At 41.6% G+C, this 13,757-nt stretch overlaps 1 protein-coding gene across 1 annotated transcript; it reads right to left on the bottom strand.

Moving 5' to 3' along the window:
- Positions 1 to 2,188: 2,188 nt before the first annotated feature.
- On the bottom strand, positions 2,189 to 9,590 carry wfs1b (Wolfram syndrome 1b (wolframin)). The gene is made up of 11 exons (XM_034883135.1): positions 9,375 to 9,590; positions 7,961 to 8,356; positions 6,996 to 7,066; positions 6,655 to 6,799; positions 6,326 to 6,499; positions 6,112 to 6,192; positions 5,732 to 5,898; positions 5,224 to 5,460; positions 4,924 to 5,042; positions 3,064 to 4,639; positions 2,189 to 3,018 (listed from the first exon to the last, which is right to left on the bottom strand). The coding sequence occupies exons 2-10, from the start codon at positions 8,352 to 8,354 to the stop codon at positions 3,094 to 3,096; spliced, it is 2,934 nt and encodes a 977-aa protein (XP_034739026.1). The 5' UTR covers positions 8,355 to 8,356; positions 9,375 to 9,590; the 3' UTR covers positions 2,189 to 3,018; positions 3,064 to 3,093.
- Positions 9,591 to 13,757: the final 4,167 nt, after the last annotated feature.

Raw genomic sequence — 13,757 nt, 5'->3', positions numbered from 1 at the left:
ATTGCCACAGCTCCGGAGGTTTTTCACAGGACAGTACAGCAACTGTTCGATGGCATGGGAGGTGTGAGAACTACAAGGACAGAACATGAGTGACTGAGAAAGGTGATGGCACAAGCACAAAAATCTGGGCTGAAGTGGAACAAACTAAAGTGTCAGTTTGGGGTGGGTGATATTACGTTCTGACTATCTGCAGCGGGGATACAGTCGGACCTTGAAAAGATGAGGGCTATAACAGACATGCCATCACCCAAATGTAAAACTGAGCAGCAATGTGCACTAGGCTCAGTCAACTGTGTGGGGAAATTCATTCCCGATCTTTCCTCTCACACAAGAGCGTTATACAGCCTGCCAGAAAGTGGAGCTGAATGCCAGTGGGGACATGAACATGTGGCTGAATGGGAAATGCGCAAGAACAGTCTAGTTAAGGAGCCAGTGCTGAAATGTATTGACTGCAGCGCCCCCAGCGAAAGTCTCCACAGACGTTTCAAAAGTACAGGACAGGACAGAAGGACGCATAATGCTTACTGCTTCGTCTCCAGAAAAATAGCCTGACATTTGAATTAACACCAGGACAACACCTGGTAATGGCACAAGCTTTCAGCAGAGCATCATTAAGCAACACAGGATCAACCAGTACTAAACACGATATGGAGGTACATGTGGACTATAAACAAAAAAAACCTACCAGTGTCCGGGGAGAAATGGAGACTGATTGCTAAATGAGTGGCGTGCTAATGAGAGGTAAACTGATGGTCATACCTACTTCCATGTACTCAAAAATTGGAGAACTCACACAAGAATTGCATTTGGGTATAGAGAGAAGCGAGCGCTTTAATGTTTTGGCCACACATGAACAGAGCCATTGAGTTACTGGTGCAGCGCTGTGAGTCATGTCAGCAACCAAAGGAGCTTCTTATGGCCCACAGCAAACCTGAGGAACCAGGGAGAAAAGTTTGAACAGACTTGTTCCAGCTGGCGGAGAGAGACTACCTTGTCATTGTGGACTACAAGTCAAACTATCCAGAGTTGGTGTTGCTGTATGACACAACAGCAAAACAAGTGATGAAACACACTAAATCCATTTTTGCGAGACATGGAATCCCAGTGACTGTGACAATGGACCACAATTCAGCAGCCAGCAGTACAGAGATTTTGCAGAGACAAATGGTTCTGAACATGTCCCATCAAGTCCACGGTATCTGCAATCAAACAGCTTGGCGTTGTGAAACGGCTGCTAAAGAAAGCCGCGGAGACTGGGGAAGATCTATTTAGCCCGGCTGAATAACAGAGCGTCACCCCTGGAATGTGGACAATCTCCAGCTGAACTCCTCATGAACAGGAAGCTGAGACCAAGGCTGCCTTTGGCACAACACTTGCTTCAGGAAAGGCATGGAAACAGTCAGAGCAATGCCTGCAATAAGACCGCTAAACTATTATGTCACCTGGAGCAAGCACATGTGGTACGGGTCAGATGTGATGGAAAATGGGGACCGGTTGCCGTCATGTGGGGAAACCTAAAAGACTAATTGAGGAGTGTTAAATTGAGTTTGTGTACTAACAATAACAGTTACTGTTGTTACTGTACAGCAAGATTTGGTTAGTTTTTTTTCTTTCTATTGTGACCCTGTAAAAGTTCACCAGAAGAAGTTATAGGTGTATACAGAATGTAAGGGATAAAGTAGAGCCAGTCTGTTGTTATAGCGACTACAACCCGACAGGATGATCAGGACCCTGACATTTTGGAACCGATTGGTGGGATTGCGGTCAAGTGCACAAGGTGATACACTGGTAAGAGCAAATTTCGTTTCACCAACTAATTTAAATAGCTCACGTTACTCTTTCATGTGAACAGTTAACTTCATTTCAATTTGTATGAGCCATTTTCTTTTGCGCTTTGCAAAAATTCCAACAAAACAAATTCCTTCCTGAGACATTTTGCGGCGTCGCTGTCTCTACGTCCGGAGCTTAGCACCACCCAAGACGATGGTGATTTGTTAAAGGAAACGGAAACAGCCCAGAGCGTTGTTTTCTCCTGTCCTAAAATGGATGATGTGTAGTGTAGATTTTACTCCCCAGCCCTGTAGAGATAGGTCTGGCAATGCGAGACTAGCGCTCGTTTATAAAGGCAGGACTAAAAGCATTGCTTAATACCTTAGAATGTTGTATTAAAAAGGAATATAATGCAGTCAATGTTGACTAAAAACAGCAACAAACAAATGTTTTTAATAATGTTTATGGGTCACAGTATAGAAAACAGTAGTGACATCCTAACTTAAAACACTTCACTCAGGGAATGCCAACGTTCTATATATGACATCTCTGCACAGCAGCGATGGACACAACAAGAGAGGGGAAAATAATATGAGAAGGGAGAAAAACTTGGATACCTACTCTTTAATAAATACAAGCACAGATGCAGTCGATCTTTTTAAAGGTAAAGGATTAAAGACATGATTTAGTCTATTATCTTCCATTTTTTTTAATAAGTTTTATAAGGCACTTATAAATAATTTCCCAATACAACATACAGCACATTTACTGTCTGTTAATTGATTAAAGCTTGACAGCAAAAGAAAGTCCACAAATTACTAGCATGACAAACCTTTTTCTTCTATAAGTTGTAGGCAACAGAAACAAGATTAAGTACAGTTCACCAAGGAAACTGTAACATGGAAATACTGATGATTTTGGCTACGAATATTTGATAACTGTTCGTAAAACTTGTTCAGCGGACGTAGTGTTTGAACAATGATTTCATCATTATTAACAGACCACAGCTAAGGAGGTTTAGATTGTGTTTTTATTACTTTAGTGTTAGGCAGTAAATTACTTATTCTAAAAACATGAGTTTGTGTTTCTCCTCTTTATATATTTAATTTCTTTGTGTTCTCACACATTTTGGCTCAAAAGCTATAAGTACGCAAACAAACACTCGCACGTGTCCAGATTTACAAGAGGACTAATACCAATCATGTCTGGGTACGTGTCCACCCTCTTACTCTTACAGTGTTAAGAAGAGTGATGTACAATCATTAATGTTCTTCAACCAGTATTATACATCTTATTTCTCCCAGAGGTGTGTTTGCCAGATCTCTACCCCCCCTCCTGTGTCACAGTCTCTACTTCAGTCTCTGAGTGTTGCTCTAGCTGAGCGGTCAGGAAGGGGTTGAAGAAGAAGTCAAAACCGAACTGCAGGGCACTCTGAGCCGTGCGCCTCCAGTCGTGTTCAATCTTGTACTGCCTGCTGCTTGGCAACCGGGCATCGCCACAAGACAGGCAGTGAATGGCTTTTAGTTCAAACACGGGCCATTTGGAGCCTAAACGACCCTCCAGTATGGTGCTGAACTCCACCAGGCTCCCGGTTTTTAAGTATAAAAGCATAGACTTGAACTCATTACTAGCCCGCAGAACTATGTCCTTAGTCGCATCTTCGTCCTCTATGATTGTCCCGTTCTTGCTCTTCCTCTCCAGCGGCATGCCCATTGTGACTTCAAATTTGTATCGATCAAAGCGTTTGATGTGACATTTGTGCTTGGCCAGTTTTTTAAGTTTACAGAGGGGATCGTCTGGGGGAGGAGCGGGGGCAGGCAGAGGCCGGGGCTCAGACGTCACGTTTTTTAACTCCTCACACGAAGGATAGGGCTCACCATACAGGCACCTCATCCAGTTCCCCACAAATACAGGCAGCAGGTTGACAACCGACTGCGGCCCATTCTCAATTTCGGTCACGCGGACATATTTGAAGCGTCCAGTCCAGGTGACACGATGTCCCTCCAGATGAGAGCAGAGAATCTGAGTTTGGGCCATGTTGGCCTCTTTCCAGGCCAGCGGGCCGCAGAGGCTGCTGTACTCGGGCCACGTCAGAGTGGAGTTATAAACCTTCATGCCTTCAGACCTGTAGACGTACATCCAGCAGAAGAGCACCACCGCACTGAGCCAAACTAGGATGAGCTTCACGATGCTGCTCCGTGTCAAAGACCGAAAAACCAAGATAGGGTTCAGGCTGAAGCGAGTCCAAAGCCTCAACACTACTGGCACGAAGCAAATTGTCAGTGTGACCACCATCTTGGTCACCTCCAGGGCCAGAAACCACTGCAGTAACTGGATGATGAGCATTGCAGCCAGACCCAGTGAGAGTACAGGAAGGGCAAACAGGAAGAGGAAGTAGCCAACGCATGTGCGGATAAGTCCTATTGCAGTAGCGTTGTTAAGGAACACCAAGCAGAGCTCACACCAGGTGAAGCAAACCAGGTAGGGCACCAGGCACAGGTAGCTGCCCTTGTAGCCTCTCAGCTGGGCCATACGAAAGAGCAGATAGAAAAGGTGTCCATAAAGCAGACATGGCACCCCCAGGTTCAAAGCCACCATGTCCCCTAAAGGCACCGTGATGAACGTCATCCCAAAGACCCTGAGGAACCAGGGGAGGGAGTCTGGCAGGAGGTGGGTGAGGGAGCACGCTCCGGAGAGGACCTCTGTGAGGAGGGCTTTCCGAGCAAAAAGCTGAGCAGAGGCTTGAAGGCTGAGGAAGGCGGTGACTGTGAAAAAGAAAGCGACAGCAGCCAACTCTGAGCAGGGGATCCAGGATTTATCAGCAACAGGGAAAGAGAAAACCACAAAGATCACCGAGAGCAGGAAGTACCTGGAACACAAAGATAGGGAACCATTCATTAAGCCGAAGAAGCATTTTTGTTTGTTGATTTTACATAATATTTATCAAATTGATTTCATAAATTTCCTTATTTAATTGCTGATTTTCAGTACAATACTTTCACATTTTTACATCTTTTCTACTTTTGTGTAACAGTTTTCTCCTTTAAAAAACAAAGACCATGTCAAGTCTTAATCCTACATGGAAATTGAACAGTCAACTGAAAATATGGAAAGAATACGTCTACATGGCTTCATGTGAATATATCTTCTTACATATAAGGCTCCAAGTGTGTCCATCCAAAGTTGGTTTCAGCCTGCTCCAGATCAAGACCAGGTTCAAAGTGAGCCAGCAGGTCTGTCAGGGCCCGGAAGTTTTCCCACGCTTTTGAATTCTGTAGAAAAATATGCTAATTAATTTGTTTACTTTTACCTCCTCAAATCTGTACTCTAGTACACAAATCTAAAGGAATTCCACTGCTAAAGAAAAAGCTTTCATTAACACACCGACTCAATAAGAAAACGATACGACTGATCTCTATACAAAGTAGATCTTCAACAGAAGCCATCGCTAACCTGAAACACCCGCAGTGTGCAGATGACCATGGAGAAGAATGAGAGGTAGAAGACCAGCAGAGGGATGAGGAAGATGAAGAACTCAATTGTGAGGTTGGAGATGATGAAGAAGAAGATAAGTGCATTGACGTGGTGCGTGGGGATCAGGGCGCTGAGCCACTGCATGCCGGCCCGTGACGCCCAGTCAATGAGGTTCTCCTTGATCTCCAGCAGAGCGAACAAGGGGAACTTCAGCAGCTGGGGGAACAACGAGAACCAAGGACTTCAGTTATTTAGAGAGCGGAAACAACAAGTAATTTGAAACTAGTTTGCCGATTCAGAAATATTTAAAAAAAGGCTATACATTCACTAGTTCCAGTGTGAAATGTTGATGCTTGTTTGGTAACAATGAAGTCTCAATAAGCAAAACACATTTTTGAGTGGAGGGGGACCTCCAACAAACCCACATAGAGGGCATAGAGCCTGTTGGACAGCAGTCACATCCTTACACATTCTGAGAGCTTCCTACCTTTTGGTGTAAGGGCAATTCATCTGGATTCTTCACTACTACATCATCGTCATCATCGTCATCATCATCATCACCGCCTGCTCCATTCATGACTGGTGAAGGTGCAACACCCTGAGCGTACTTCTTAGTCATCTCAACAAAGTCGTCAAGACCAACGTGACATCTGGCTACAAAGACATACAGAAGACGTACGTTACGAGCACATTTAAAATCGGAAAGTTCCTTTTTTCCTATTGTAGCGGTGATTTTATCTCTTAAATCTTGAAAAAATATATATACGTAAAAATTATGTATTCACTCCACCTGTAGGCAAGAGGAGTAAGCTACAAAGTAAAAATTGTATTATCAAACACCTTTTTACAAGTTGGCGTTACACATACCTTCACTGGTGACCATGTTCTCCAGGACTCTCCTCTGTTTCTTGGCAGAGCTGTTTAGTGGGCCTGGGGACACTGGTTTGCCTGTAGATGGAGGATAAAACAAATCTTAACATGCAACGAGTGGTTTATTTTTTAGCTCTTTAAAACAATCTGCTGCATGTTGAGTATACTAATATTGCTACACAATTGTTTTAATAAGCAACCAAACTAGTACCCGGCTCTGTGTGGACGTGTTCAACGTTCTCGAGCATCTCAGATACAGCCACGGACTTCTTCCTCTCTGGGTTCAACTTCCAGTACATTAGCAGAGCTGCTTTCCTGACTCCCCTCTCAAAGCGCGTCTCCGTACACAACTTCTTCACCTCCTCAAAGTTCTCCAGAGTGATGCCTGAAAGAAAGAACACGTGTGCACCTTTGATAATGGACAACTATTCTCAGCATCAGTTAAAGGGTAGTCTAATCGATTCAGAACACCAAACCAATGAAACTACAATATTTTGCTAATGGGCGTCGACTGAGGGTAGCAGTGGGAGACGTTGGTACCTTTTCTGGAGGCTAAGCACTGCTGCAGCTGTTTGACGGCGTCCTTGCGGCCTTGTTTAGCAGCCTGGACCAGCCAAGTGACCGCTGTACAGTTGTTCAACTCCTCATCTTTTTCTTCTGCCAGCGCCAGAAAGTAAAGACCCATCTGGACACGGACGCACGGAGACACACACACACTTAAACTTGCGAGGCAAGCATTTCTATGACTTTGTGACTAAAGATCTGTCTTTCCCATCAAACGTCCCTCTAAAATAACATGTATTATTGTTTGGCTGATCTGTTCTGGGCCCACCATATGGTCATTAAGGTTGAGTATTTGCAATATGTTCATCGACACTGACCTTGAGCTGTGCTTTAGCGTCTCCTGACTTTGCTCTCTCCTCCCAATCCTCAAGTCTGACCTCTTCTGGCTCTTTTGAAGGAAACAAAGAATTATTTACAAAAAACTCCAACAAAATTTCTGATTGCATAATATTTGTGGCTGCTTTTGATTTAGTAAAGTACGTCTTCTGTAGACAGGTGGATAACACAAAGGTACATTAATTGCATATTTATTTATTTCTTGTGGGATGTAAAGAAATAGCCTATATAGTAGATACAGCGATGTGATTGGTGCAGCTCGGCTACAAGGGTAGAGTTAACGAGCCGCATTACTCAATGCCAGAGTAACTTGCTGAGCAAATTCAAATTGTGCTCTTGCGAGAACTCTGGTTTTCCTGGGTAACTTGATTATTTAAAGTATAAGCACAGTTTTTTTCACTCTTCTTTGGTTTTAAAATACTCTGCATACCCTAAAATAACAGCAGCTGCTAGCTTCCCATGATGTAACGCACACACTAACTACATCATGATAATCTAAACAACAGGACACCTGGTGCACGGCGTGTATTTGTTTTTAGAGACAAGACTGAGTGAGAGTCCAAACCGTGGTCTAAATTAAATGACTGAGGTGTTGGACTTCACAGTTCCAGCAATACTCTATATTTACATATCTTGACGTCACCTCAACAATTTAAAACGTGATATTTCCAATGCAGCTAACAGATCTCTAACTAACGACTACGAGTTGAAATGGTCTGTAAAGACAGGGATGAGACAGGGTTTTCCATTAAGTCAGCAGAGTGGGAGAGGCTGCTTTACATGTTTTGATAAATGTCTATGGTTGTCATGGAGACACTGCAGTACACACTGTATCCTGTGAGGGTTGCCTGCACTGATTGGTGGATAAGGGGAGAGGGAGACAGTGAAGAAAAGGTTTTAGGATTAAAAAAGCTTAAAAGGTCAAAGCTTTAAGTGTGAGTCTCACCTGGTTCTGGTGTGGGAGGAGGCTGTGGAGCCATGGAAGCCGCTCCAGCAGCTGTAGATCCGGTCAGGTGATTCTGCGTAGAGGCTGCATTAAGTTGAGATCTGCCTACCTGAGAAGGGCTCCTGATTGGCTGGCGGAGAGGGGACGCAGGCGGTGTGGACAGAGAGGAAGAACGGGACGAAAGGCCAGGAGAAGTCCGAGGGGAGGGGATCAAGGGAGATGGTGAGGGTGTGGGTAGAGGTTTTGGCATGGTGAGTTTAGGTTTAGGGCGTTCTGAGGTTTGTGCGGTCGTGGTAGAAGATGAGCTGGACGAAGAAAGGCCCGGCCTCAGGATGGAGGCAGACGAGGGGCTGGGTTTTGGGGTGGCTGGGTTGCCGGTCAGCGGCAGATCCATGGCTGAAAACCCCATCAGAGGACAAATCAGTCAAAAAGAAAACTGTAGGGTTTAAGCACATGTTCAAGGGCTAACACCTGTGGTGAAGTAACAGCTGTTGTGAAACAGCGCTTCCTCTTTCCATTTCAACACGCCGCGTCCACAAACCAGTCAATGAACCTCCTTACCACAAAACTACGGGTCAGTGAAATAATATGGATAAATCAAAGTATTATATTTTGTGGTTATATTGTATTGATACACCAATGGCAAGAGTGAAGGAAAAAAAATGGCATACAAAAAGATTAGGAATTTTATGAATGTTTTAAGTCCAAGTAGCTACAAATTGCAAAAAAAAGAAACCAAGATGGGAAAACTTGAGTTTATAAGATAAGATACAAGCTACAAGGTATTTCTGATGGAAACATGACTCACTGTAAAGATAATAAACATACACTTTTCAGCGTTAACACAGTCCTATGTGCCAGCAGATTTTCATTCTAACTCATCACAAGAGGAGTCAGGCTGGAGAAGTGGTAGCTTGAACAGGATTGGCCTGCAGAATGATCTGCCTCCACATAGCTGTGCTGACTTTACAGCCCAATTCTTTATTTACTTAACGGTTAATACCCTTACTACAAATCTATGTTGTTTGAGTTTAGTTCAGTTACGCTGTGTAAAACCCTTTGGCATATGGTTTGCAGCCTATTTTAGACATATGGAGTGAGCACAAGCAGCTATATTGAGAAGGTGACATCCTTGAAGTGCCCTGACTGGAAACTGGATGTGTCCTGTTGCATTTTAGGGGAACCCCCACTTGGCTAGCAAAAAGAGATTTAACCTGTGGAGTGGACATGCAGAAACCCTAATTTAGCTAGCAACAGTTTAGAAACAATTTCTACCAATGTCATGCACGTGTTTAGACAGACTATAGCTGATAGTTACAGATGTAGCAGGTAGCTAAAATAACCACATAGCTAGCTAGATATGGAAATACCAGGTTTTGTTGCTAAAGCTAACATGTAAATACTGTCCGCTCACCTTTCCCACAAACACACCAGTTTATTTTGAATCCTCCAAGTTAAGTGGACTCGAGAAATATCTCCGTTTCTTTGCTATTCAGTGTTCCAAGTCATTCTTGCCTTTCGCTTTTGTAAAAATCAGACGGTCTGCTAGCTCTTGTGGTCAAACTCAAAACAAAACGTACAGGAAAGCCTGCTGTCAGCTGCTCCACTTGGCGTTCACGCCCACTTCGTGTTCTGCTTTTTGTGATTGGACAAAGCTGAGGACTCGCTTTTTTTTAAACTAAATTTGATTGGCTGTAAAGGTAAGACGTTAAATAAATTCTCTCAGCCAAGAGCAATCATCCGTCGATATGCCTTATTTACGTTTTGCTGAATACAATGTTATTGTTTTAAAAACAATTTTTAAAGTTGATTGTACACACAAAACCCGTTTAAATGAATTCTAAAATATGTTTATAAAGGGTAATTGAGACTGAGGCTTTTTAACGTCTGCATTAAATCAATTCCGTTTTCTGCAACAACGTAGGCTACTGTATGTTTTCCAACAGGAGATGGCAGTACACATGTTTTTTAAATTAACAAATGTGGCTAGAGATTGAAAGAATATATTATTATTTAATAACATTATATAATTTAAAATTACATAAACGAAAATCAATTTTAAAAAATTGATCTGCCATTTTGCCTTTTTTTTAAAAATATTTTTCGTAAGCTTTGTTCATTCCATGCTCTATTGTGTGTTCATATTGTTAGGATAAACGTATATGGAATTACACTGCATTTTAGTCAATGAGGTTTGGAGTAAAATAGGTAGTAACATGGCATTATAAAGCCAAGTTGGCTGTGGGAACATAGTATTAGCACATTTATTTGTCATTAAAGATTGTATATTGGTCTAAAAGGGTTACGGTGCTGTAACCTATGATTCCATGTAATTTGGTTTTCTTTAGGACAACTATGTTTAATCACATTGTCCAAACTCTGCAGTATGATTTGCTCATAGAAGACAGGCAAATTTGGTTTATTTATTCAGCAAAAAAAAAAACAGGTATGAAAACTATGATATCCTGCCTCTAAATCTGTGATTTGGGTGTAACATGTCTGCCAGTTTACTCTGTGACAACAACATAGGCATATTTATTGTGCCCAACATAAGGGTATGTAACAATGCTTGTGAGTAAAGCTTGTTGCACATATGGGCCTACATGCACAATGCAACGTGCCATAAGGAGCAAAACATAAAAAGAAAGGAAGGGAAAACATTATTAAAAGAGGGGGACCCAGGGAAGGAGGAAGGAGAGCAGACAAGAATTTACAAAGAGAGTAAACAAATGACCTTGGGTCAGGAGGGAGATTAAAGTTTTAGTCTGGGAATGAGGGTAGTAAATACCACATTGTTGGAAAATGAGGAAATGGGGGCAGTAATTGCTTAACTGCAGCTGCATTGAAGCAGTTATGCAAATGGCTCTCGATTAGTAGATTAACACAATCCAGTTGAGTGGATAAGCATGACCCTTATACTGGTTTTGGTCTGCACACCTTCAATCTATATTAGGCAATCTGTCTTTTAAATGGATTTAGACACGCATGCAAACAATTCCCATTTTATTTAGGCAAAACAGCTCAAACAAGATATTTGTAATAATAAGCTTGTTATAAGTCCAAATCGTTTGATTATGAAAATCTCCAAGTAGCTGCAGGTTGCGACCGTGATTTCATTACTTAAAAATTGAAATAAGCTGGTCTTTTTACTTTAGTCTGCTTGTTTTCTTTTTCTATATCCTCTCAAAGTAGTCATGACTTAGTTTACAGCTCAAGTGATGGATACTTTCTCATCATGTTTTCCAATATCTCACAAGCCTCATGTCATTTAGGCTAATTAAAAAACAACATAATAGAGCGTTGAGTCTGAAATGCACTCAGCCCTTGTTAGACAGTGCATGCCTCACCCACGGTCTCACCCAGCATTACAAATGACTCTAACAGAAAGAGAGACCTGAGGAGGTATGGTCAGTAACCATAGAAACCAGAAGGGTTATGTGAGAACCAACAATGACTGCAGTGAAGATGAGTATTCCCATCACAGATGCAACCCAGTAGGTATTCTGACCTTAAAGGTTTCTCTCTGCAGACAAATGGGATGTAATGTTGGATTGACGTTAGCCAGCTGCTACTTTGGTCAAATTCCTTCTAATCAAACTATAGATACTATACCAGCTGGTTTATGTTATGCTACTGATATAAGAACAGTCAATCTGTTGTCATTTACAATCAGCTGCATATTTCACTTTGGGGAAAGTCTCAGACAGGGAGATAATCCAAGTCTCGTAATGTTGGTGCCACTGACTAATTGTCTTAGAACCATCTTTTATACAAGCCTTAACTCTTAAATTCTTAAATCATTGGCACTTCCTACACACATTTTAAGTGGGGAAAACTCAACTCCTTCCTGTATCTTACATCCCTTCTTCAGCTGCCAGCCCTCTATGTATTGATCTGTGGCTATTTTTAGGCCTGTGTGGAAAAGAAGAAGCAGAGAAAGGAAAAATAAGTAAAAGAAAAGATGACGAATATGAATAATTGTATGCATGGCCTTTAGTCCCAACCCTTTAGGTCTGGGATCCTGTTAACTTCCAAAATGTATGGTATTTTGTCTTAAAAGGGTTCCCCGTAGATTTAATAATGCAATACATTTAATATAGGGTTTTTTACCTGTCATAATTGAAGGAGTAGAGGCCAAGATATCCTGACTTTTAGAGACTAGTGGGCCTATGGTCAAGCTCCACAAATGCTGGATCCTAGATCCCTCATAATGCAACTTAACAGTGTCTTTTATTAGACTCTAATTGCTCTGCCTCAAAAATGTCCAACCCAAAGCCACAGAATACATCTTACAGATAGCACTCCGTTTGACGAGTAAACTGAACTTAAAAAATGGTGGAATGTGCTTTTAATAAGATATTTAAACAAAAGAAAACATCCTTTCATTTAAGTCCTAAATGGCACAAAACAGGGATAGAAATCCTTAAATTATTTTGTAATGTGACTCACAATACTTGCAGACATGTAATCACTATATTATTATGATCACATTATGGTGACAAATGGAACATTTTACAATCCATTGTTTCAGGACAATGGAACTACGCTGTTATTCTAATAGAGCTCTATAAATCTCCTTGTTGAGTCATACTAATTGAACTGTGGCTACATTATAGAGCTTGTATTATGATTCTGGGTGTGGGCAGTCATAGTGTATATGGACAGCAAAGTACCAGACTGCCTGATGGAATATTTCCAATAAACACATCATAGCTTAACCAGAAGGTCAGAAATAAAAAAAAGAAATATCCTTGTCACCAAACGCTTTACATATCAAAAACACTTCACTTTACACACAGGGTTGTTATCTTGTTGTGTTTATTTTATGAGTTAAGGTTTTTGGTGGTTCACCATGGAACATCAGGCTCAGATATTTTTTATGACTAACTAACAGTGATGACTCATGTCCGGAAACCCTAATTACTTACATATGAAAGTTTTACGTCACCACGAGCACTCCAGACTGGGGGCTTGGGGTTACACTGTGTAAAATAGGTCAGGTTGGTGGCTGGCTTCAGAAATAGATGCAAAAGTGTCCAATGTTTTTTTTAATCTATATGCTCAAAACAAATGCTGTATATATCGAACACTAGCAGGATATATTCCTCATTTGATCCTCTGGCCCCTTCTGAATACCAAAGGCGGGCTCTAAAAGCTATAATAAGTTTAATCTGCCAGCAGTCATGAATATGTTAAGCTTATTATGGACAGCTCTCATGGATATTCAGCAAACCTAAGATGATTATGTTAAGTTAATAAAAACAGTGGCTCCTGTTACTCATAACTGGGCCGAAGAGATGGAAATAGGCTGACTGACTAGAGATTGTTTCTTTCTTCCCATTAAAAAAAATCTGTGTTTAAGCTGCTTGTATAACTTTAGTGTAGTCAGTAAGCTTTTTCTATAAAGCATATAACAGACGCAGAATGGGTTTTACCTATACCTACCATAACATTTAAACTATCACTTAACTATCACCAATATTATCACCTGAATCGTAAAACACCTCGGGTTGTTCTCTTATCACAAGATATCACAAGGCCCAATCACAGGGTTATTGTGACGTCAAAGAAAATAAAGTTCCCTTCATCTTTTTTTCTATGAAATCTCCGGTTCAGGAAGATGCAACAACAGAAAACTCACTAAATGCCATGTTGGGGACAACAGTAAAGATACCTCAGGCAAAAACAATTAATAGAAACACTCTGACACACATTTACTCTCTGAATCAATCTTTCACCAAAACAAAGCAGGACACACATGACACATCCTCCCTCTCCTCATCTCTCTCTCTCTGCC

This window comes from Etheostoma cragini, chromosome 10 (assembly GCF_013103735.1).
Source record: "Etheostoma cragini isolate CJK2018 chromosome 10, CSU_Ecrag_1.0, whole genome shotgun sequence".
Lineage (NCBI taxonomy): Eukaryota > Metazoa > Chordata > Actinopteri > Perciformes > Percidae > Etheostoma > Etheostoma cragini.
The sequence above is the reverse complement of the archived record's forward strand: the minus strand, read 5'-3'. Positions and strand labels throughout refer to the sequence as shown.